This window comes from Maylandia zebra, linkage group LG4 (assembly GCF_041146795.1).
Source record: "Maylandia zebra isolate NMK-2024a linkage group LG4, Mzebra_GT3a, whole genome shotgun sequence".
Taxonomy (NCBI): domain Eukaryota; kingdom Metazoa; phylum Chordata; class Actinopteri; order Cichliformes; family Cichlidae; genus Maylandia; species Maylandia zebra.
Genome location: NC_135170.1, coordinates 13,807,836 through 13,834,286, shown reverse-complemented (window position 1 = coordinate 13,834,286; position 26,451 = coordinate 13,807,836). Strand labels below are relative to the sequence as shown.

General features: G+C 39.8%; 1 protein-coding gene and 1 long non-coding RNA gene across 2 annotated transcripts; one reads left to right on the top strand and one right to left on the bottom strand.

Annotated features, from left to right (window-relative positions):
• Positions 1 to 9,648: 9,648 nt before the first annotated feature.
• LOC101479747 (extracellular serine/threonine protein kinase FAM20C-like) lies at positions 9,649 to 23,344 on the top strand. Its single transcript, XM_004560771.2, has 11 exons — positions 9,649 to 9,727; positions 11,796 to 12,329; positions 14,543 to 14,721; positions 18,149 to 18,227; positions 18,356 to 18,448; positions 18,974 to 19,089; positions 19,215 to 19,395; positions 20,951 to 21,060; positions 21,269 to 21,350; positions 21,465 to 21,524; positions 22,810 to 23,344. The coding sequence occupies exons 2-11, from the start codon at positions 11,797 to 11,799 to the stop codon at positions 23,069 to 23,071; spliced, it is 1,695 nt and encodes a 564-aa protein (XP_004560828.1). The 5' UTR covers positions 9,649 to 9,727; position 11,796; the 3' UTR covers positions 23,072 to 23,344.
• On the bottom strand, positions 22,628 to 26,449 carry LOC111500376 (uncharacterized). The gene is made up of 2 exons (XR_013098296.1): positions 26,316 to 26,449; positions 22,628 to 22,972 (listed from the first exon to the last, which is right to left on the bottom strand). It is a non-coding gene; the product is annotated as an uncharacterized LOC111500376 (long non-coding RNA).
• Positions 26,450 to 26,451: the final 2 nt, after the last annotated feature.

The window sequence follows — 26,451 nt, the reverse complement described above, 5'->3', positions numbered from 1 at the left end:
GGAGACCAGAGCTCCCTTTAGAGGCCACCTTTTGGTGGAAGAGGGAGCAGATGGGTGATAGAAACCAAATATCCACAAGAAATAAATTCTGTTTAGGTGCTGTGCCAGCTTTTGGATCATGAGTCGACGATGAAAGATGCTCGTAATTGTAGCCTATTAGCGATCCCGACGCTCATAAACCATGCCTTTGTGTTTTCAAGCATTAGTCGAATAAATGCAGCGTGAATAAATCATGATAATCCCATTTTCTGTTAATAAGTTGCACAAACAGCTCAAACCTTTAGATGGATCTCTCGTGCTTTGCGCAACCATAAATATTCAAAATAACTTGCTGAGAAATGTAGTAATTAAGACGGCATCCTTGAGCTGTACACATGTTGTAACGTATTTCTGTTAATTGTTAAAAAGATGCAGCGTTACACACAAGACTGAGGCTTAAAACTGAAGATTCGAGACTCTTTATTGTTATTATGCAAGCACAACGAAATTAGAGCAATAGGATGTAATCTTACAAAATAACATAACTCTACAACCATATATATAAAATGTACTGACATGTATTTAAACAATACAAAATACATTTTATATAGTAGTAATATAGATATGAGTGACATGATCTATGAGTGCAGTTGAGTTTTACGTCTTTATTAAGTAAATGCTCTGGATTTGAAGTGCTGTACAGATAAAAGTGTAAAATAACATAGAAACAAGAAAAATTTAAAAAAGAAAACAACATAAATAAAAAAAATGATCAGAAGTCTGCTTTAAAAGTCAAAGAGTAAAAATAGTCTTTCAAAATGGTTTTAAGAAAAAGGTGAAGCAGCAGTTTGTGCCACAAATTAGGAGGAGCTACTGCAAAGTAACAAACTCCTCTGTGTTTGAAACTGTACCTCGGGATAGTTAGGAGCATTTGCTCTGCAGACATCAATGATCTAACACGAGTGTGCAGGGTTAAAAGATCAGCGAGGAGATCAGAGTGTAAGAACGCCAATCAGGGTTTGCATGTGCCGGTAAAGAGCCGAGCCTCAGCATGGACCAGCTGCAGTCAATCGAGCAGTAACACAACACAAGAAGAAATAAATTGTAACTTCTTTCTCCATCTTTTTGTCTTGCCGTTTTCTCTGTGATGCGGTGAGCAGACGCATCATAATTTTTTGAAGTAGGTAACTCGGGAGCCTTCATCTTTGTTGACAACATTTGGTATGCACGAACGCACTTTGCTGTCTGTGACAATTCGCTCTGTTCAATTTTTTTTATTCATGAAATCCTAAATGATTTACTATCATTCCTTTCATTCATTCATTCCTTTTTAAATCTTCATTCAAAGTTGATCACGTGTGCCATGCATCCACTTGTCTTTATTATCTGTGAAGAATCTGTTCCTTTGGTTTAAAACCTGTAGCGTAAGTCCTCATAGCGTGCTGTTATACTTACTCATGGTCTACATGAAGCTTGGAGCTGATATGCTTTCATTAGTCTGCGCATAATCAACACCTGCATTTTTTATTAAATACAATTTTCTGGAAACTGCCGTGCACGCTCATTCCTAAAAAAAATGTGGTGTAAAGTTAAATTACAATCAGAAGATGAGTGGAGAGCTGAGAAAATGAGTGGAATCTGAGTACAAGCACTGGTGAAGGGTGAGACATGCAAACTGGCAGGAGACACGTAATACTGAAGAGGGAGGATTTGTACACTGTGGCACAAAAGGCCTGAGTACCTCTTCCTCCAATGCCGTTCATTAGAATAATGATAACAAAAAAAGGTGCATTTGCGTGTGTGTCTGAAGAGACCCATTTAAAAATGAATCCATCTCTGTGCTTTCTGCTTTGTCCTCTAAACATTTTCAGAGCGAGCATTCGTGTCCTCTGAGGGCTTTACCATCTGCTCCAAATCAATTATGTGCTGGGTAGAAGGATATACGCAATCATACAGTAGGTAGGCATGCACAAACACACAATTTGCAGTCTTGGCTTTTTTCTGACAAGAGTGCCCAGAGAACATTAAAAATGACTCCCTCTTTTACCTTCTCTGATTCTCCCTCTCTGTCTCTCTCCTTGTAAGTCCTCTCAGCTATCGTCTCCGTATTCAAAAATTACAATCAAGGAAGTGGACACAAATAAGCCACTTCATTAGCAATGGATCCTCCAATAGCACTACACACTCACCTTCATGTAAACTCATTAATTAAGGATCACGAGCACGTATTGGTAGTACGGCACTGTTGGAGCACTCTGACTCATGAGCCATGTGGTCTGTTACATGCTGTGCCCTGCAATCTTTTTTAACACTCTTCCTCCATCATCAATGATTTTTATGTGCAAGCTTCTATCCACTTTGTTTTTGCATTGTAAGCTTAGCTTGCAGACCCCCAATGTTTGTATTTTAGTTTGGGGGGACAACATTTCTCTTGTATTACTTGAAGGCAGGATAGATGAGTTACAATATGGTTTTTTTTGGGGGGGGGGGGGGGGGGGGGGGGGGATTTATACACTGTAGAAAGAAACCATTGCCTCAGTGCAGTGAAGCCCACTCTAGGGTCACTGTCCTCATATTGAGTGTGCTACATTGCTGATAGCCAACACTTCAAAGACAGGCATATTGCTTTATCACGGACCACCTGAGGCTCTGTTTGCTCAGTGTGAAGATCTCAAACTTCTCTCATAGCTCTGTAGAAAGAATCCTGCCTTTACACTAGAGTTACGTGCTGGATATCAAATCCTCGGGACAGGTAACAGAGTGAGCAGAGTGAAGGTGATGCATCACTTTGAACAGCTGTAATCAGATTTTATTATTTATTATTTTGTTGAGCACGGCAAATCTAGCATGCTGTCTAGTTAGCTTAAACCCAAGGGTAGAGTGACAAGATTAAAAGAAACTGAACAAATAATGTAGCAAATGTGTGGAATAACTTTAAAAGATTTGAGCTTAGTTTTGAATAAATTACCCAGTATGGTTTCATTTATGTTGTTTGTTTAATTATGGAGAAAAAGAAAGTTGTTGGTAGTTGTAGTGAACATAGTACAAGAAAATCTCTCTTGGTATCACGTTAGCATGACCAGTTATGGAAGCCCCACCACCACCACGTCTGTCAGATGGACCAATCACGTCAAAGACAGTGTGGTCCCGCATTATAACAGCTCCTAGTCCCACATCAGATATTCTTCCATTCTTCCTGGTGTAGATCATTAGAGCTCCTCAGTGTTCCGGTACCAGGATTAAACATTTAACTGTTAACAACTGCAGCTCTCAGGGGAGTCCCTGAATGTGTGCTTTTATTGTTTAAGGATTCATTGTTACAATCGTGTAATTATATTTTCCTTGGGAGAAAATATTCTTTCTTGTAAGCTGTTGTTGAGCGCAAATATACTCTATCCCATGGCAGCTCAAGTAATGCACAATACAAAACATAGAGTTTAGCAATTTAAAAATCAGATATGTAATCAAAAATATCTGTCTTTTTTTCCAGACCCACAAAACATAAACAGATTTCCCTAAAATGTGTTTAGTGTAGTGTCGAAGAAAATATGACAATACGGGTTATGAAAATCGTGTTTAATTGTCATAAATCATGAATTTCTCTGCTCGGCTCACCGGGTTTTTGTGTTTATAGCATTCCAAATATGTGTTGCCAAGAGCACAGTTGCAGAGTTTCTCTGGTAGGCAAACTATACAACATCAACACAAAACATGCTTGAAGGGGATTTCTTCCATCTCTTTATTTATTTTCTCATTTATCGGCTGTTAAGAATGCCGATAAATCAGCAAACAGCTTATATCGGCTCAAAAAATAAAATGGTCACTGATGCCAGTGTTAGACTTAATTACATTGTAAACATGTGATGTGACTTGACACAAAGAGAGAAGAGTAACGAGCAACACAGACGATGACGAATTTTTACAAACGGGTCATGTGTTTAAAGAAATGTAGAAAAGACATTATTGGAACGATATCTGCATCAGGAGATTGTCAAGTATGTGACATCACTACCCTAGAGCAATTTTTTTTACAGTTATAAATGAATCGTGTTGTTCAAAGCATTAGTTATTACTATTCTCTCACTCTCTTCCACAGCATGTCTTTGTCCTGTCTTACTCTGGTTCTGCCAGAGGTTTCTTCCTGTTAAACGGGGTTTTTCCTTCCCATTGTCGCCAAAGCTCTCGCTCATAAAGGGTCATATTATTAGGGTTTTCTCTGCTTTCTTTTTATCATACCGTCTTTGCCTTGCAATATAAAGCACCTTGGGGGAACTGTTGTTGTGATTTGGCGCTACATAAATAAAATTGAATTGAATTAACATTTTAGCATAATCAAACCCCTAAATTAAAAATCGTGTTCCTGTGAAGTCAAATTCCTTTTGTCTTTTCCTTTTTTCTTCTTCTCACTTTCATCCACACACAATAGCATGCACACAAATATTCAACACATATCTACATGCTTTGTTTGAGCCAGTGACAGATTGTCCCATGTGGAGAGATGCAAGATTAGATTATCCTACAAGCTGTCACCTTGAAATGGATGATGACAAGATGTGGAGCGAGAGAAAGAGAGACCGAAAGGAAGAAAGAGGAGCGACGGAATGTAGACGAGGACAATGATGAGAGTTACTCGAGACAAATACAAAAACGGCTGGATAGCCGAGGGACTCTGCTCTAACACAAGTTGGTATTCCACATGTGTTTACTCCCATCTCTTCCTGTTTTCAGCTTTTCATCTCGTCTACATTTGCATTTCTTCATCTTTGCAATAATTTGTACCTGCTGCACTCACCTGTCTTTCTCTATGACGTCTCCCCCCTCCCCCCTGCCCTTTCTCCTCCATCTTACACATTATTCACTCCTCGCCTCCGACCAACCCTGCCCCCCAACCACCTCTCACTCCCTTCTTTTACTCCAGAGATGAAATATTCATGCCCATCCATACTGGGAGTGTAGCAGCAGCAGCAGCAGCCAGAGCCACAGGAGTCAAAGCTTTCAAAGACTCCGGGCCTCTGAGCTTACAGAGAGGGGGGGAGGAAAGAAAGTGAGGTGGTGGGGGAGGAAGAGTGAGGAGTGGGTGGAAGAGAGATAAGAGGTGAAGGCAGAAAGAAAGCAGGTGGGAGACAGAGCGGTGGAGAGATGAGCTGTGGCGGAGTGAGAAAGGAAGAGAGGGAGTAGAATGATGAGTGAAAGACTAAGGAGCTCCTACGCCACATCAAACACCGGGAAACACATGATGAAACGTATCATTCGCATTTGTCTCACACACGCACACACACACACACACACAGACACACACTCGTAAAAACAGATTGTGTAGGTTAAGCACAAAGACAAAGAAAACCACAGGGAGATATAGCGCCTCCAGCACTTCAGACATCGACCGACATGATTAAACACATCACCCTCTTTGTATTCAGCACTCAGTACTTCAAAAAAAAAAAAAAAAAAGCACAAACTCTTGCTCCCTTGCGTGTTCAAAAGGCCTGTCGAGCAGTTTTTTCATTCAGTAGTTCCACAGAACACTAATTTACACACATGTGCTATCTCTAGTACACAAATAAGGACACAGGCAAATAAAATTGCAAGTACTCTTGCAAGTGCACGCAAGCATAGACAAAAAAACAGAGCCGTTAAATCTCTGAGGCCTTCAGCAGTCAACACACCACATGATCCAATAGGCCCTCCGCTGCTTATTCTCCCTCCACTGTGCCAGATGTGATCTAGAATTCACTTTGTCTAATTATCCTGAGTTTGCACAACAGAGTCGCCAGCCGCCTGCCCGCTGAATGGAGCACACGCACGCTCCAATTAGGTGCCAAATTCTGGGTTGTTTGCAAGCAACCTACATTAAGCCGCAACTGCTGCGAGGGAAACGGGGCTTCAAAGCTTTGAAGGATGTTTTTCACTGTTTGAATGGGAGTGTTTGGGTGTGATTTATGTGAGGGTGAGTGAGAGAAAAGCAATAAAAAATGGTGGACGCAACACAAATTTAAAATATGTTGTGTTAAAATGGATTTACTGATGTTCTGTGATCAGAGCGCCGTTAGAACGAGTGTGCTGGATTTCAGTGAATTGTGTCAGCTTTGAAAACATCAGCAATCTTCCCTTAAAAGCAGCAGACCCTGCAACCTTTGATGGGGACGAGAGGGCACGGGGGCGCAGGCATAATGTGCTGCACTACACATATGTCTTTGGTGAAACAGCTCAACATCCAAACTTTAAAAGGCGCTCTTGCTGTTTGGAAAAACCTCTTCAGTGGTGCTTTGTAAGTTGTATGTTTTTCTTGTTTTGAAGTCTTAAAAATCTTAAAAAATGTTCTCTCCCCATTGTCTGCAGAGGAATAGGGCAGTCAGCAAGTTGCTACACAGGAGGCCCCTGTAAAAAGCTGGCATGACCAATAGAGCCACACTAACTATGTCAATGAGAAGTGCAGCATGATGAAATACACTGTAATTATCCTTTCAATACTTACTAATGTATTAGCATCCATTCAGAAAATAATTTCAAACAAGTCATTTCAAACAAATGGCCTATTTAACATAATTTGGAGCATGACGACTATGTCTCGTTACATGCTACTGCTAATACTGGGTTGGAAGCATTCGACATAAAGTGCTGGAAGCAGTTCTTCACAGGTTTTGCTCCATATTGACATGATAGCATCAAACAGTTAGAATCCAGCTGGGATATTTTGAGATACGTGACATAGTGTGTTATCGTGCTGGAAGCAGCTATCAGAAGATGTGTACACTGTGGTTATAAAGGAAAGGACTTGGCCAGCAAGCATAATCAGGTATACAGTGATACAGTTAAACAATGTTCAGTTGGTATTAAGGGGCCTACAGTGTGCAAAGAAAGTATCCCCCACACTAGGGGTAGGGAACTCCAGGCCTCGAGAGAGGGCCAGTGTCCTGCAGGTTTTAGATATCACCCTGGGTCAGCACACCTGAATCAAATGACTAGTCCAGGGGTCGGCAACCTGTGGCTCTTTAGTCCTTATAGCGCGGCTCCGCGTGGTTTGGGAAAATAAATTAGAAGTATTTAGCTGAAGTGTATTTTATTTATGTTAGTTCTTTTTTAACTTGTAGTTATAAATTGGAAGATTATTGTGATATTGAAATATAAAAATATAATTATATTCTATCATTTTTTCATCGCTCAAAATAAGCGTCACACTTGGAAGCCGGTGTACCCGCCAAAACGCCGTGCATTTATCGAGACTTTCAACCCCAGGTAGGCCAATTATGGACCTTCGGATCCACATTATGTCAGCAGCTGTTCTCCACCGTGAACTATGTTCACGCCTCACCGATGACAGCTTACTGTCCTGCGCAAAGATGAAAGTGACTTCGTACAGCCCAGATTTGCAGACGCTGAGGTTCAGGAGCAGAAGTTCGGTCAGGTCAAGGATCCAAAAGCCCAAAGGCGATATAACAGTTTTTGTTTGCTACATGGATCATTTTAGTTCAGCTGGGTGTCTTTCCTTTTGTTATATTTATTTAAGAGTTCAAAATGTGTTAATTATATAAAGAAAATGTAATTTTCTCATTAGCACTTCATGGATTTCATAAGCAACACACCTTAGTTGTTCACACAAAGCATAAAGGTAAAAAACAATATATACAGTGTTATCTTCATTTTAGATGTCAAAAAGTATTTGCGGCTCTCAGTGTTTTCGTTTGCGTGGAAACTGGGTCCAAATGGCTCTTTGGATGTGAAAGGTTGCTGACCCCTGGACTAGTTCATTAGCAGGCCTCTGGAGAACTTCAAGACATGTTGAGGAGGTAATTTAGCCATTTAAATCAGCTGTGATGGATCAAGGGCGCATCTAAAACCTGCAGGACACCGGACACCTTCTCTCGAAGCCTGGAGTTCCCTTCCCCTACCCCACACGACCATCGATACAAGGCTGGATGGTTTCATGCTTTTATGTTGTTTATGTCCAATTCTAAAACCCATCATCTGATTGTTGCAGCAGAAAACAAGACTCATCACAGCAGGATTTTTCCAATCATCTATTGTCCAGATTTGGTGAAACCTATGTGAATGGTAGTCTTAGTTGTTAGCTCACAGGAGTGGCAGGTGTGGTCTTCTGCTGCTGTAACCCATCTTCCTGGTTCTGCTGGAGCTTCCTTCCTGTTAAAAGGTGTTTTTTCCTTCCCACTGTTGCCAAGTGCTTTCTCACAGGGGGTCATTTGATTGTTGGAGTTTCTGCTCTATTATTGTAGGGTCTTTACCTTACAGTATAAAGCATTTTGAGGTGACAGTTGTTGTGATTTGGTGCTACATAAATAAAAGCACTACAAAAAAAGCCGTGAATTATAATAAGTAATGTTTCCCTCTGGATGAACTGGAGGAACCTTTAAGCTCAAAAAATAAAACAGAGCATTTGTTTCCCTGCTAATCTGCAAAACCTCATACAGCGTGCGGCACAAGCCTCCTCCAAACACTGAAAATGCATCCAAATAGATTCTGATGCACTCGTCACACTTTTACTTTTATGCTTCATTGAAAATGCATTGAAACATCACAGCACTTTAACACATCAGGCCATGAATCATTAAAGCTTTAATGGCTCCAGTCCACATTACATCCAAGTATTATTCCAATTTACGACTGCAGAGACATTATCATCACGATGAGTAATTGGAATAAATTCGTCATGCATTTTAAAGTATGAGAGCTGTAACTAGTCATCTATTCTCTTTCTCTCCCTTTCTTCATGCTAGTGTTTATGCATGTGTGTTTTAACTGTAACCTGATTTGCGATGTTTAAGAGTTGTTTGCAAGTAATGAAACAACAGGAACCGTCTTATAATGCCACAGCATACTGCCGCAGGCTTGGAAAACATCAATCTGTTCTACTGGGACCTGCCTCAACATAAATAATACATTGTCTCTCAGAGCAAAGTGAGCTAATTAATAGGAACATTTCGTTAGCTAATTAGATTGCAGGAGAGAACAATTTTTCAATCCCCATAAGGCACCGAATATCGAAAGTCGGAGAAAAGGATTTTAAAGCCGTGGAATGAAATACAAGATGGATGGCTTATGATAAAGGACAGAGGCAGGTTGAAAGAAGACAAAAGGAATATTTGATTTAATCTGAGCTCTTTCAGAATACCAATTCATTATGTGGGTGTGTGCACCTGCGCTGCCAGAATCTAATCTAAAGTGGATCTAGCCTGCTGCATTGGACATCACTTGGAGTATATGTATATAAACACACATATATATATATGTATCTCCTCAAACACAAACCACAAACTGCATCAAGTGTCCTCTTGAAAGTCAAATCCAGGGGGCAAAAATGATTTTCATTTTAAGTCAGGGCCTATGAGAAGACAAGAAAATATAAAGAGAAGCAAGGTGGGCTACAATGGAAGAACTAATGGATCCATAGTTTTTGAATACGTGGTGATAACCTACCAATCACAAATAGTGACATCCTGATTTGGAGCCACTTCTAACAGGACTTGTGTTTAGCATTGACTTAATTATGCAATCTGCATTGATCCAAAGTAAAATATCGTAACTCTGGGTCACAGAGACACGGGTCACCGCAACACGCCAGTTTTCTGTTTGCGCCGCAGTGACCGCATGACAGCAAACAAACACACAAATGCAGTCTTACTGGGTAAGATCAGGACCAGAAAATTACTACTAAATTCTTTCTAGTCCACACATGCAGGGGAGTGGAACGGAGCGAGAGTGGGAAGAAAAAAGGTCTTGACAGGAAAGAGATGTAAGTCTCCAGTCTGCTGCTCCACATAAAGAAGCAGCAAATTGATCAATAATATATTGATTTTCTTAGTGAACTTTTCTTTCTTTGAGAATTTTATGCAAATGATTGCCTGGTAGCTTCATGCTTAACTACTGCTGTGTGAACGCATGCACGCATGTCTCTCTCAACCTGTTTTCCTTTTCAATCACACAATGCAGTAAGAGCTGTGCATTAAGGACTGTTGGTGACAATAAGTAGGATGAATAGCTGGCCTCACAAAAGCTGTGTTTAGGGTTTGCTGGGATTTTTAAAGATTTACTGTGTGTAAAATGTGCTTCACACCCTTTTCCTTAATATCACAATTATTTCAATTATGTTTAAACTTAGAAGACCCAAGCAGATGTCTAACAGCATCTTGATGACTGTGACTGTGCTCGTGAATTTTTCAAAGTTCAGTATTATTCTGGTAGTATCAACACGAACAGAAAAAAAGAACAAACTTAGTAAATACTTTTGGTTTCTACATTTTATATGACTTACAGTCACTAACTGCTTTGTTAGGTACACCTGTTTCAGCTGCTTGGAAATGCAACCAATCACATGGCAGCAACTCAGCACATTTAGGCATTTAGACACGGTCAAGACAACCTGCTGGAGTTCTGACTGAGCATCAGAATGGGGGAGAAAGGTCATTTAAGTAACTTTGAACGTGGCATGTTTGTTGGTGTCAGACAGGAAGGTCTGAGTATTTCAGAAACTGCTGTGTACTGGGATTTACCTACATGACCATCTGTCGTGTTTACAAAGTATGGTCTAAAAAACTGAAAATATTCATTGAATGGATGGTGGGGTCAGAATTTGATATTAACAGCATGAAATCATGGATCCATCCTGCCTTCTACCAATGGTTCAGGGTGGTGGTGGTGTAATGGTTTTGGAAGACATTTTGTTGGCACACTTAGAGCTCCTTCACACCAGCTGAGCATAGTTTAAATCTCACAGCCTACCTCAGTGTTGTTGCTGACCATGTCCATCCTTTTATAAGTACAGTTTACTCATCTTCTGTTGGCTGCTTCCAGCAGGATAACACACCATATCTCATATCCTTTCAAACTGGTTTCTTGGCCATGGCATTGAGTTCACTGTACTCAAGTGGCCTCCACAGTCACCAGATCTCAATCTAATAGAGAACCTTTGGGATTTGGTGAAACTGGAGATTACGATCTGCAGCATCTCTGTGATTCTGCCATGTTAATATGGACCAAAATCTCTGAGTAGTGTTTCCAGCATCTTGTTGAAATGAAGAGTTAAAGTAGTTCTGAATGCAAAAGGAGACTCAACCCGTTACCTAATATAGTGTCCAGTGAGTGTATTTGTCTTTTACTTTACTCTTATACTGCATAAATATATGAATCTACCACAAATGAAGCAAGTATCATGTTTAATATGAAAGAAGCAAAAGTCATAAATAAAGCATGTTGAAACCTTTTACAATTCGAGACATTATGATTATAATTCTTTTATTTTCTTTAAATGTCCATGTGCAGTGTATCGGATCATGATGCTGTAAAAACATTTACTACACTTTGAATGGTGTCAGTTTGCCATATTTGGAAGCAACCACGCAGACGTTCAGTGAGCTTAATGACTTTTAACGCGGCTCTCATATTAAGCACTGACAGCAGATGGTTAGAGGAACTATCACATTTTCCCAATTCCGCTGGGATTTTACCATCCTCGTGGCTCCAAAATGACAGATTTTAATGAAGATGATGATCACCCAACTTTCCCTCTTGCTACACGGACCACAAGGCTGTCATTTTGTTTTGAGTTGTAAATCTCATACCTACCAAACAAAGCAGCACACAGATGTTGCAAGCACTGGCAGTTTGCCTAGTCCAGCTGCATTACAGCATGTTACCATGAAATCTGGTATATGGCAGGTCTGTTTTTACAAGTAAGCATGAAATACATGCTGCTGTTTATCTGGGTGTCTGTGTATTATGCAATATGTAGGAAATATTTTATCATGTGCAAGTCTGAAATGCTGACAGGCCTCCTTGGTCTGTTTTATCCTTTTATCTTCCAGCATGGTTAGACGGAACCTGGGTCAGTCCACTCGCTCCATCTATCTGGGACTGGCTTGTCTGTCCCTCAGTCTCCATGTCCTTCTGGCATTTTTTTGCCTTTCAGTCCTCCAGACTGCCTGTGTTTTTCCCACTTCTTCCTCTTCCTCCTCCATTCCCAGAACAGATACTCAACATCACGAGTCTGTCTCCCAGTCTCCTGCTTCTGATGCTGCCTCCTCAAACAAACTGCAGAGGCGCCCCCATGATGAAGTGCGTCACAAACCGACTGCAAACATGTTACACCATAAAGTCCGAGGCGCATTAAATGAGGTCGCTGAGAAGTCAAAGAAACTGATTGGAGTTGGAAAAATAATTCAGAAAGTCGATGGTCCTTCTAAGCTTGGGGCACTGTTCAAGCATCCGCTTTACAATCTGCCACAGCCAGAGCTGCAGCAAGATGATTGGCTAATGAGGCTGAAAACAGAAGAAGATGCAAAGGATACAGAAAGTCACGAAGAAGAGAACGAAGACATCTTCCCTGATGATAGTGAGTGGTGAGTAAAAAAGATGTCAAAAACACTTTAATAACATAGAAACATGAAGGGCTTTGAAAATAACCTGCCCTACGTTCTGCATCATTGTGAAGCTCCCCTAGAATAATTAACACTGGTTTCTAAAAGATTAGCTCTTCTTTAAGCTGCCCTAATTACAGTAGCCCGCTTTTCATTTGGTAACATTCAAAGGTTACTTTACTTTACTTTCTTTACTGATGTAGCTATGAAATATTAGTCCCATCCAGCAGACCTTTATGCTCACCAGCTAGCGACACCGTGCATGTCTTTAGTGTAAAATGACGATTTGATAGTAAATTAGATTTTTGTAGATCTGTAAATTTTGTAAACTAAATTAAAAAACAATATTCTGTTTTTCTAGCTAGATAGTCAAAACTAAACTGCTAATACAAACTGATTAAAAGTAAACAATTAATGTTTTAAAATCATGTGAAATAGAAAGTACATTTTCTTTCAGTTCTAAGGTTTTACACACAGGACACCATAAAAATAATCTGGTTCTTAGTGAGCTTAAAATGCAGTAAATACAACCTCAAACACCATGCCACATATGACACCATGTCATTATTTTTTAACAAAAAAATTAATTTACACTTGCTGCTACTTTAAGAATTAAGAGGGTAAATAGCAGCCCGGTGCTGCTACTTATCCTCTACCATCAAATGCATTTTATTAACTGGTCATCAGCAAGTTGAGGCGCCTCTATAAATGCAGAGGTTTGCAGGTCTGACGCAAAACATCAATGTAGGAAAGGTTGTAATGCTGGGTACTTCCAACCACTTTGCTGTCCATTATTCTACAGCGAGAAAGATTATTCACAAGTGGAAAACATTCAAAACAATCTTGTTAATTGACAAACGTCTTGACAATATAAGCCTCTACAAGCATCAGTTAGCTATTAAATGTTAAAGGTCATGATGAGAAAAAGAGTGAACAAGAATATCTTCTTTGAAAGGATTACCATGCAGCACAGCTTAGGTTTGCAAAGTTATAGCTGAACTAACTGCAAGACTTCTGGAACAACATCCTTTGGACAGACACAAGAGGAGATGTTTGGCTATAATGCACAACACCATGTTTGGAGAAAACCAAACACAACATATCAGCATAAACTCCTCATACCAACTGTCAAGCATGGTGATGGAGGGGTGATAATTCTGGGCTTGTTTTGCAGTCTGTTTTGATCATGAACCCTTCTGTATACCAAAGTATTCAAGAGTCAAACATCAGGTTATCTGTCCAACAGCTAAAGCTTGGCTAAAACTGGGTCATGCAACAGGACAATGATCCCAAGCACAAATTACTTAAAGTTATTACAGCTGAAGGTGATTCTCGAGGCTGTTAATGAATAATCACATGGTTTAATGCAGGGGTGTCAAACTCAAATACACAGTGGGCCAAAATTCAAAACTGGAACAAAGTCACGGGCTAACATTAATATTTATTGGAAAAAAAATCTTCCTCTAGATATAAGAATGAATCTTTTCTTATGGACTCAAACAAGTTTTGCTGAAAAACTGAATATGGAACAAGCAAAGCTTAATACTAAACAATATATATATTAGCTGTATAATACCAGTAGGCCAGCTCTAATAATAATTTGGTATGGCTTCGCGGGCCAAATGTAATTAGGCTGCGGGCCAAATTTGGCCCGCGGGCCAGAGTTTGACACCTATGGTGTGTCGCATGATGTTGTTGTTAATGTCAAGTTTAAATAGTTGTAGAACCTGGTAAGGAATTCATGTTTATTCAATAAATCCTGATATGTAAAACCTTAGAATTGAAAGAGGATGTACTTTTCTATTTCACATGATTTTGTTCTATAAGCATGTTAGCATACCGTGGGTATATAGTTTCACTCTGCCACAGAAACATGACTGTCTTTAAATTGGAATAGACTATACAACAAATTACTTTTGAAACACACTTTCATGCTTAGAAATAACTATTAAAGGAATGCAGCATCCCATTATTTCCTCGCCATGAGGCTTGTGTCACTTCATGCTGCCAAATGAATATTATGCAATGGAAGCTCTTTTTTTTTATATCACTGTGTTGCTCAACTTTCCACAGAATTGGTGTGTTTAGACTTTTAACTTATTTTAAAACTGCAGTTTGTTTCATATCTGAATTTCTGTTCATGACTAAACAGTTCTGCAGGTGTTATAGTATTATGTCTACATACTCTCCTGAAGGCAAAGCAACAGTCACGAGGAAGGCTATGACAAAGTCACATGGACAACTGATGTGGAGACCCACCCTCCCTGGCTGCGGTTCCACCTGGGCATCTCTCGCTGGGAGCTGTACAACAGGAAAGACCCCAACCTAGCTCAGCTGACTCACTATTTGGCAACACAGCGTATCCTTGGCTCAGGTGAGCACATAAGGGAGGCAGGCAGGGTTAAAAGGCCAAAGAGACTGGAAGGAAAGAACAAGGCCTGGGGAATGTGCCAGAAAAATCAGAGGAAGGGGGGCAGGTACAATTTTCTTAATGAACCTCCTTTTTATCTTGCTACTCCCACAAACTACATCCTGAAATGAGACTTAGGTTGTTTTGCAATGCCACGATGAGGACAGTCAATTAGGAAACCTGCTCAGGCCATAGTCCTTCATAAATATTCTGCCAAAACATCCGTCTGTAATCTGTACTGCTTTTAGGGTGACCAAAAGAGGGACTTCTAAGGACTGCATAGTTTGATACAGCAAGTTTTCTTTACTTAAAAAATGAGCTTTTCATTACCTTGCGTTTTGAACTTGTGGTAAATTCTTCTTTATGTTCATTTGGATTCCTCTTAGCAGCTACAAAGTCACAACCCTGCTGCTTTCTCATTTTAACTGATCCGTTATTACAAACAAGCTAATCTGTAAGAGAGCCGTAGGCAAGACTGAGTATTCACTGAGTGAATAGAATAAAGTGTGCCAAAGCTCATATTTACAGCAGTGAGCATTGTCTTTGGGGAAACAAGACACATATATGGGATGATAAAGGCACAAACTGATGTATGCAAATAAAACGACAAAACACATTTAGAGAGAATGAAAGCGCAAACCCAGGAGGATTAGGTATACTGTTATATAACTCACAACTCCTTGTGGACACAAAGTGAGAGGATGAGGAAGGTGGATGTGTGAAGGTATATAGATTTCTTACAGCCCCCAGAAGAACTGCATACATGCTCTGGAACAAACAAACTATGGAATAACATGCAAGTAGAATTAAAAACAGAAGGCCAGTGTATAGAAGCTATTCAGATATTCAGACATCTCAACCTGTCAGTATAGGTTTCCTATACACCACAGATTATGGTCAAAAGTTTATACCCAATCAACATGACCATAAACGTCATGGTAATTTGGGGTTTTTAATGACTTCTTTCAACTATTCTTTTTCCAGGGTCTAATATTTGTACAGCATACATCTTTAATAACTTTAAAAAACAAGAATTTGAATTTAATTAGGATTTCAAATATAAAATTATACATGCAGTACAGGCTCGGAGTTGTGTATACACCCTCACTGTTTGGTTAAATGTCCCTTCCTGACTTGTACCTCAACCAGAAGCTTTTGTCAGTGATCAACAAACTTCTGGCATAAATCTGGCTGGATATTTGACCACTTTCTCAGCAGGATTGGTGGAGGTGGTTTCATTTAAATTGGTTGGTTTCCTGGCATGGACCAGGCTTTTAAACATAGTCCACAAATTTTCAATAGAGTTGAGATCAGGGCTTTAAGAAAGCCATTCCATGTGTGTTTGGGATCACTGTCATGTTGGAACACCCAGTTGTGTCCAAGTTTCAACCATCAGACGTTGATTTAAGTTGAAGCTGAAGATTTTGGAGGTAGTCCTTCATGATTCTGTCCACTAAAATGCCCCAAAGCTTGATGCTACCACCACCATGCTTGATAATTGCTACAGTGGCCTTATGTTTGAAAGCCTCAAATTTACTCCTCCAAACACACCTCTTTTACAGCCAAGTAATCGACTATTTCTTGAGATGATAAAACTGGACAATTTCCAAACAGCTTTGCCATTGTCTTAGTAAGGACTCATACATGACTACAAAAACTAATTTAGGGAAATCTTTTTTCTGTTTTGTGTGTCTGAAAGTAAAATAAATCACTGAATATATCAGATTTATAAGCCACCACATATTGGTCTTAGTATCAGTCTTGAAAATCCTTTATCGATATAACTGTGGTTTCCCTGTTGATGCTTCGTGTATTTTCTTTTCAATTTCACTTGCTGTTTATTGGCTTTAGACATCAAACCCAAAACAGATAATGGATTAAAACCTTTTTCATATCATTAGCGGGGTATACACTGCATGCTGAAAAATGATGCTAAAAAGGGACTAGCATGTTCAAATATGAAACCAAGCATCATTAAACTTGGGAGGGACCAACCGGATCTTTGTGTGTGTGTGGCTGTATGATGCACCGCCTCACATATAGCAAAATGCACTGTGGATTACTGTCTTAATTTTATTACAAACGAGAAGCAGAATTGAGATACAGTATGTAGATATTCAGACATTCATAAAAACAAAACAGCAAACTGTGCAGCTCACATGTACATGAGAGACATAGACTGTTATATTCTCTCGCATGCTTCTCCATAAATGTAACTGCAGGCATTCAGACTTGTGCCACTTTAAAAGAGATGTTTTTAGATCCTACCTACTATTAATATCTGTTGAGAAACTCTTAGACAAATGGAAAGGGTGCATAACCGAACAAGGCTATAAAATCACATGCAAGCTGGCCCACCACTATGCACAAGTGCCTACATAAAGACTGGATGTACTATCCATAAGCAAAAAATATAAGCATAAAATATTCATGCACCTTCCTTTGCATCAACATATGCTTATGTCTACATGTTCATTTTGTGGTTGGTTCTCTTAGACAGGCAAACCCATGCTCAGCATGCTGCAGAATGAATAATGCATTGAGATTTGTGTTATATGGTGCAGATTAAGCACTAATCTCGGCTACAGGCTAATTTTCTCACTGTGTCATCCCTTTCCCCCCACATTTAGCTCTCATTCCTGCATGTACCTATATCTTGTGTAAATTTGGGTACATATTCAGAATCAGAAATACGAATTATGGATCAAAATGTGGCACAGCTTGGTTTATATTAACAATTTCTTTCTATTCATTTACAGGATTTGCTCACAGAGCCGTGGTCTGCAGCAAATAAAAGCTGTTTCTTTTTCTGAAACCTTGATTTGAACTAGTTCACTTGAAAGAGAATAAACACATGCTTCACATTGCCCAGTTGTCTGAAGTGTGGATAAAGTGGGTCAGGTTTGATGGGATGAAAGAATGGGGGAGAAAAAAAAATCTAAACCGTCCGATGCAGACCTCTGTGAAGGTAAAACGGGGTGACGTTACTGGCAAAGCATGTAAATGATACTCTAATCTGCTTGTTTAGAAGCAGCAGGGAATATTTTAAGGTATCATAAATATGCAAAGGCTTTACAAGAATAACATAAGCATTAGTATTAAAAATAATGATGCATAATATTGGGCCTCAGCACTAAGATAAATCGATTTTATACATGTTTTGTTGGAGTAATGCTCAAAATGGAGGTGGCAGTTGGTGCTCTGACTATAAAACAGGCCACCATGTGGAGGAACTGATGTAATGCACTGCAGTGAATCTAAATTGTATGCATCTCTGTGATGCGTTTCTTATCAGTGGCTGATCAATATGATAAAGAGTGCTTGTGTAAGCAATGATGTGCCTTTGTATTATTGCTGTGCTCCCGATATCTACCCTCTTTGTATCTTTTAGTTCAAAAGAAAGGAGGCACCCAACTGAAACTGCTCATATCGTTCCCAAATTATGGACAAGCTCTGCTCAAACCCATGAAGTAAGACACCGGTGCAATGCAGCGATCTGAGAAACATTCATCCTGTTGTGTTTTGTGATGCTGACTAGTAAATGACAAGATGCGCTTACAGCAGCATGTTTATGTGCTCGCTTTTGTTTGTTGCACAGGCAAACCAGACATGCAGAGACTGATGTAAACCTCTTTTACTTCTCTGACTTTGAAAGACACAACGCCGAGATCGCTGCCTTTCACCTTGACAGGTACGCGTCATTACACATCCGATCGGCAGGTAGCAGGCGTCCTTGAGGGCAGGCGCACAACAGGTGACACTTCAGGCACTTGAGTATTTTGTTCATGAAGATGTCGCAGAGTGTAGAAGTGTGAAAAGGTTTTAATAGCAGTCAGTGGTAGCTGAAGAATAAAACCTGACCAAGTGTTTCATTCTTGCACTTTGCTGGATAAGTAAAGAGAAAAAGCAGCACTTCTTCTGTGGTTACTAACCCCGCTGTCGTGCCCTTGAGCAAGGTCTTGATCCTGGTGTACATGTGGAGTTTCCAGGAGGTCAGAGGATCGTAGCACTGGGCAGCTTTCTGGTGTGACAGTGCAATGCGTGAATATGATGATGGTGTTCCAGTAAACAGGACGTTAATGCTGCACACAAATAAAGATTAAAAAAAGAAAACACTTCCTGTGCTCTTGTTGACACATTGTGTTCCCTTTTTAAATGTATTTTCTTTGTACTCGCTCCATCTCTTCATCTCGCTCTGTATCTTCCTCCTTCTCAGATTGCTGGGCTTTAACAGAATCCCTCCAGTGGTTGGACGGCTCATCAATGTTACCACAGAGATCAAAGAGATTACCACCGACCGCAGGCTGTCTAAGACCTTCTTCACTTCCCCTGGTATGTGTGCAGGTGCATGTGGGTAAGTGTTGGCTCACGCCAGCACTCAGTTTATTTAACAAAAACGAACTATTGGACTGAATTCTGCTAAAATCTTTATTTTTAATGTATGGCTGTCTCTCTAGCTGGGAACGTGTGTTTCTATGGGCAGTGTGAATACTACTGCTCAGTGGAGCACCCGGTGTGCGGTCAGCCACATATGCTGGAGGTTTCCCTGGCTACCATGCTGCCTGACCTCACCATTGCCCCTCGCAGGTCCTGGAGGTCCCCATGGAGGCGATCTTACAGCCGCACCAAGCTTGCACAGTGGGTTCACTGATCATACCTCAGTCTGACTAACATACAGAATGTAGTGTAATACAACTGAACAGAGTACATGTTTAGAAACGTCCTAACTGTGAGTGGGAAACTGCCTGAATGGAATTATATATTTAGTGATATTAGGTTAATTGGTGATTGTAAATTGTCCATAGCTGTGAATGTGAGAAAGGCTGTCTGTCTCTCTGTGGGCGTACACCACCTCTCACCTTATTGCAGCTGGGCTAGCATCCAGTCCCCCCACGACCCTGAATTGTTTAAATGGGGATGGATGGATGGACTGATAACATTATATTGAGTGGCCTGTTTTGAAACAAGACTTTTAGGAGTCTAGGAGTTTCGTTGGATGTCGTCTGTTAATGGTTTTTCTTTTTAAAGGTAAAAATATTGGAATGCTTTGTTAATGAGTCACTTCTAATGATCACAGTGTCTTTCTTTTAAACAATCTGAACCCCAGCTCAATAGAAGGATGATTACTAACCCTGTAGTAATATTGCTTACAATCTAATACAGCCAGTACAAGATAATAGAAACAGTTCCTGCGTGTATTTTAGGTATTAGTAAAATACTGTCTATTAAGCAGCTCTGATGGAACTTTTGATAAGTGTGTGCATAGAGTGTAAATAAAGATCTAGATTTAGACCAAGGGTGTGAAACATAAGGCCCTTGGGCCAGAACTGGCCCTGCAAACATTTTGGACTTTTAATGGTATTTTCATAAATTTTATAGCTTGTCCTGCTGATAAACATCTCATACTACAAAAATAATGTAACAGATAAAAAAGTTAAGAAACATGAGAAGAAAGTTACTGTTTTTTCACTATTGCTATAGAATTTTTTTTCCCAATGTAACCACATTAAAAAACAAAAATAAAAGTAAAAAAAAAATTGACATTTTCTGTTAATTAACAAATCTGTCCACTTTATAATTACAGGACAGTCTGGCCGATTAGTTACCAGAATGTTGTTGAATTTTACACTTTTTTTTTTTTTTTTTACAATTTCGGCCCAAAGAGTTGTGCTGACTTGTTTCTTTCATTAACGGCAGCAGCAGCATTTCTTTATCACGTAGAAATACTGAGACATTGCACTTCTTTTTCTTATATTGAGATGTCTCAGGGATTAAATGTGCAGTTAAGCTACTTTGCACTGGGGAGTTTCACTGGTCCAGCTTACTTAAGATCAAAGTGGGCTGTATGTGGCCCATGATGTTAAACGAGTTTGACGTTCCTGGTCTAAAGCGTTTAGAGAATCGTGGGTGTTTGCCGCCCTCTAGTGGTATCTGTAAAGACTTGCAAGATGTAAACAATCTTAAAACAAATAGGCACTATATCCAGAATCTGCATTCTTTTTAATGATAAAGTTTTGAATTCAAACATCTGAGTTAACCTAAACTACAAAATGAGGTGACAGCAAAGGTGAACTGCACTAACTCGAACCCCAAAAGCAGAAAAATGTGAAGGGAAGCAATAAAAACTGTTAACAGGGAGGCCATGATCTGTTTTCCTTTGTCTGTCTGAGTGTCTCTGTTCTTTTGTTCCCAGGTGGGAAAAAGACCCAGCTTACTGTGATACAGTGAAGCAGACACCTCCTTACAATCAAGGAACCAGACTGGTGGATCTCATAGATATGGCTGTCCTGGACTTCCTCATGAGTCAGTTAGGCCCATTTGTTTGTTGGTTGATAGGAGTCACTCATCTGTATAACGCTCCTTATTTTCTTTTTTTCCTAAGGAATTTTAACAAACTGAATCAGTAAAGTAGCAGTGTGATGCTCCCTACAGTTGCATTAAGAGCTTTTTAAAGAATATTTTTAACAGTGTCATGAACCTTAAATGATATTTGATTGTTTTCCATCTGAAGGCAACATGGACAGACATCACTATGAGACGTTTGAGCAATTTGGCAACAACACTTTTCTTCTGCACCTTGATAATGGACGGGCGTGAGTACCAAAACTTTGATCCTTCTTATCTCGTGTTACACTTGATTTCTTCCTCAGGTGTCAGGTTAGTTTTTCGTCATTAAATGTTTTTGATCCTGTTTTTTGTTTTTTTAGGTTTGGGCGTCACTCTCAAGATGAGCCATCCATTCTAGCTCCATTGCGGCAGTGTTGCAGGTAAAACAAGAAAAAAGATGTGTGCTTACTGATCTGTGCGCTGAAAAATGATGGACGGGGGGACAGGTGTAAGAAAAGAGTCAGTGTCAAGTTTTCAAATGTGTATAAACCCACAAGGTGTGATAGAAATTCTCAACTCTAGCGAAGAAGTGCATCAAATTAGTAACATTTCTGCATTAAGATATCTAAAAACAACTAAGCTAATGCCACTTGTTGCCTGATGGATTTATATTATCCTCACATCACACCATTCTCATGATCTCGATACCTCAGAAACAGCTTGAGCGACTATTTTCAAATTTAAGATGACATGATTGGATTTTGGTCCCCAAAGGTAAAGTTATTATGAGTCAACCTCTCATACGTCAAATTCTCATCAATCTAATATGTCCTTTACGCCTCAGCTTAAGGAAATTCTTCAAGCCTGTAACGTCACAAAATGTGCCTCATGAATGTTTAATAGAAGAAGATGACAATGCAGAGGTCAAAGGTCACTTTGGCATGATGAGATTATGCTAAAACGTATTTTCTGGCCACAAGATATCATGCAGTGGAAGAGTATTGTGTAATGAAACTATGGGCTGTTAATGTTGGAGACCCACCTTGAAATGAAAGCAGGTGTACAGCACTCAGAGGCTGCGAGCTTAAAGCAGCAGCTTCTGTTTCTGAGGCTTTGTCTGCTGTTATGGCTGTGACTTTAGCTGCCAAACATACGTACACCCTATATTTGTATTAAATTCCTACAAGGCCTTTAAGATGTGATATTCATGGTAAAATCTCATAGTTGTTTATGGCATTTCCCAAGCTGTTTTATACAGAAATACTACAACAACATTCAAAAAACTCATAAAGGAATTTTAATGTGATTGCTTTGACCACAGTAATAATGTTAGCTGCTGTAGCTCTATGGGTAATCAAGCTATTAAATGGTAAGTGGGCAATTAACATTACATTAGCAAGTGTTCATTTTATCTAGTTTGTTAGAATACATTTACATAATCTCAGTGTAACACGGCTAAAAGGTTAAAACAACATATTGTTTGGGAACAGGATTTGTACCTGAGTCAGCAGAGGTGTAAATAATATTACATGATCCCACAACATAGCATCAAACTACTTCTTTTATTAATAAATTATCAAAAGACGACCAAAGGTGGAAACGATATGGTGCATATGGTTAAAAGATTTTAAAATTACATGCTTTAGTTTAAATATATTTCTTTCCCAGTTTCTTTTTTCCTTTTCCAAAATCTTCTCGATCCCCTTACACGACTTATCTCCACAGGATCCGTCGCTCCACCTTCCTCCGCTTGCGTCTGCTGTCTCTTCCTGATTTCCGACTGAGCGACATCATGCGGGAATCGCTGACTCAGGATCCTTTGTCACGAGTGGCCCCTCTCCTCTCAGAACCACATCTGTCCGCGTTGGACCGGCGCCTTGCAAAAGTTCTGCAAGTAGTGCAGACGTGTCAGGAAAAGCATGATGACGTCATTTACAATGACATAGAGGGACACGATCAAGGACCACGATCAGCTGTTACAGCCTGACTGAATATAGAAAAACATTCAATTACACCTGACATATAGATTATTGTCCCACTGTTACCTTACCAATACTCTTTTTCATATTTTTGACAAACTACAACAAAACATCAAACCAACAAACATATGCAAAAATACAAATACACAAATCAAAATGTTCAAATTTACATGAAAAAAACAAAACAAAACATGCAGCAAACTACACACTTGATGTTTACTTAAAGTTTGTTTTTTTTTAATATCTATGTCTTTTACAAAGTTTTAAATAAAGGAGTCCTCAAACCATCTCATTGTAGACATTATTCATTCTTTAAGGTCTGACACCATTTTTCTTCTCCAGCGTACAACTTTCTATCCAATGGGGTGTTTTCCCCTCCCAAAACAATGCTTAAGTAATGAGGAATAATAATGTTTGCTTATTTTTATTACACACAATTAAGTTTTTCTGGATATAAGAACCAATAACTTTGGAGTTCTATGGAATTTCTTTTGAAATCATTTTCTAGCATCGCTGTGATCTCTTCATTGCTCTGCACTCTCAAACATAATGAAACTGCTCCTTTAGCCTCTGTGCATTTAGTGCACATGTCAGTTATATTTTTATTTTAACCGTTTGGTGTTAAAAGTGTTTGCATAGCCGAATATTAATATTAGGCCTGTATTCTATGGTTGAGTGTACGTTACAGCTGATCTCTAAATCTCTGTTTAGATTATTAATGTCATATTTTTCATCAAATTATTTATTTCAACTTTGCAAATGAGTTAGATTGAATATTACAGACACATGTGCAATGTCGCTCAAGAGGAACACACTATAGACTATAGCATAATTAGTATCTCATCTATTTTCTTGTTATGACATCAACATAAAAAGTAAATGACCTGCACATTCGGATATTTGTATGTTTGCTTTGGGCGACACAATAAGTGAGTCTGGGAAGGTATGCAGTGGTTCGCATGTAGGTGTTTATGAAGACAATGACAAAAGGTGACAACATGGAGAGGTGTGACAGAGAGTTTATCATGAGGTACAAGAGCAGATGGTCGACACTCTAGGGAACAAACACCAGACATATAAATTAAAACCCCTAAAAAGCATCAGTATGAAAGAGGACATGTATTCTTAATCAAAACGCCAACCACACCGTGAAAAAATCCATCCATCCATTCGCTTCCGCTTCCCATTTTCAGGGTCGCGGGAGCCTATCCCAGCTGTCATAGGGCAAGAGGCAGGGTACACCCTGGACAGGTCACCAGTCTGTCGCAGGGCCAACACACAGGGACAGACAACCATTCGCACTCACATTCACTCGCACATTCACACCTAGTGACAAGGTCCTGTCACATCAACACCCTGGTTAAGAAAGCCCGTCAGCGTCTCTTCTTCCTCAGAAGACTTAGAGACTTCCATCTGCCACTGAAGGTGCTCAAGAACTTCTACTCCTGCACCATCGAGAGCGTCCTGACGGCAAACATCTGCACCTGGTTTGGGAACAGCACCAAGCAGGACAGACGAGATCTGCAAAGGGTGGTGCGCTCGGCCGAACGCATCATTCAATCAGAGCTCCCTGACCTGCTGTCCATCTACACCAAGCGGTGCAAGTCCAAAGCTAGGAAGATTATGATGGACCTCTCCCATCGCAACAATGGACTCTTCTCACTGTTGGCCAAAACAGAGAGAATGAGGAAGAGCTTCTTCCCCCAGGCTATTCGGGGCCTGAACCAGGTGTAGGACTGGACTCTACCAACACGTCACTATAAGACTGGACTCTCACACACGTCACCACACGCACCACCACACATTTCCTATAATCCTATAATTCCTATAATTTATAATCCTTATCTTTATAATCTCTTCTGCTATTTGCACATTCTTTACTGTAAATTCCTAAGTTAATTTGTAAATTCTGTAGGAAACTGTAAATTGTAAATATTGTAAAACTTTTCTTCTGTCATTTAATGGTCGGGCATTGTACAGCTACAAGCATTTCACCCCCATGTCATACTGTGTATGGTTGTGTGTGTGTGACAAATAAAATTTGAATTTGGATTATCCAATTAACCTATCCCCACAAGTTGCATGTCTTTGGACAGTGGGAGGAAGCCGGAGTACCCGGAGGGAACCCACGCAAACACGGGGAGAACATGCAAACTCCACACAGAAAGACCCCGGCCTGATGGTGGAATTGAACTCAGGACCTTCTTGTTCTTGCTGTGCGGCAACAGTGCTAACCACCGTGCCACCAGGCTGTGAAAAAATAAAAACATTAATTCAATCAGTGCCTGCTATTGATAAGCTGGCGTTTATCTCATTAGGCAGAAATATTTACAAAACTAAAAGACTTGAATTACTTCATAAACAAATAGAGCTGAGTGCTGTGGTCATGCTGTGGTTAGCTTTGTCCAAGCACTGTGAAAACCTGTTCCTATATCTCCAAAGGGATTATCAACCAGCTTGTACTCGTTTTCTCGTGTTGACTCACTTGACAAAAAAACAAAACAAAACAAAACAAAAAACGTTATTCTTTGAAGTGCTTGTGTATCAATAATCACAAAAACTAAAGTTATACATGCAGGAATTATTTTCATATACAAATACAAACCAACTATGAAATTATTGATTTATTTTATGTTGTTGTTACTGGAAAAGAAAAAATGTGACATATCTCTATGACGTTATACTCATTTCTGTCTCCCTGCTGAAATAATGCCCCAAGCGGGAGCGCGCATAGCGCAGAAAGCACTGAAAATATTTGGGCCGAGCTGTTTCCAACCACGACATGAATGCTCATTGTTTTATCAAAGAGGCTGTTGAATTTCGCACTGTTACTCACTGTGGGCGACCTTAATGAATCCCCCTTTTGTCTCTTCGTGTCAGACGCTCAGGAATGAGTTTGATTTGTTTCGCCCACAGACTGTTAGTCTCGGGTCTACTTTAAAAATAAGCATGGCTATAATTTAAAGGGGGGATAATAAATCTCAGAAATGCGCACGGTCTGCAGTTTTTGGTGAGCCGACAGAAGAGCGCTAGAAAAAGGTTTCACTTTCCAAACGTCACTGAGAGGAGGAACCGAGAAACCAGTATTTCCCAGATCAGACACTTTGACCCGTAGAGGGAAAACTTCCGCTTATGTCTGCATCTACTCAACATTGTGATTTTTTGTTTTACATAAACTTGGATTGAGTTTCACTGTGCGCGCATGTAAACGGTGGAGCAGGGTGACGAGACCTGTGAGGAGTTTATTGTTACCTGTTAAACGGCACAAGGTCCACGAATGCAGCGCTTTATTTCTGTGCTGCAGCTCTAATATCACATCGGGGTGATAAGTGAGTGCGATCTCTTGGGAACTGGCACAGTTTTGTAGAAGAGTAGGGAGAACAGACCA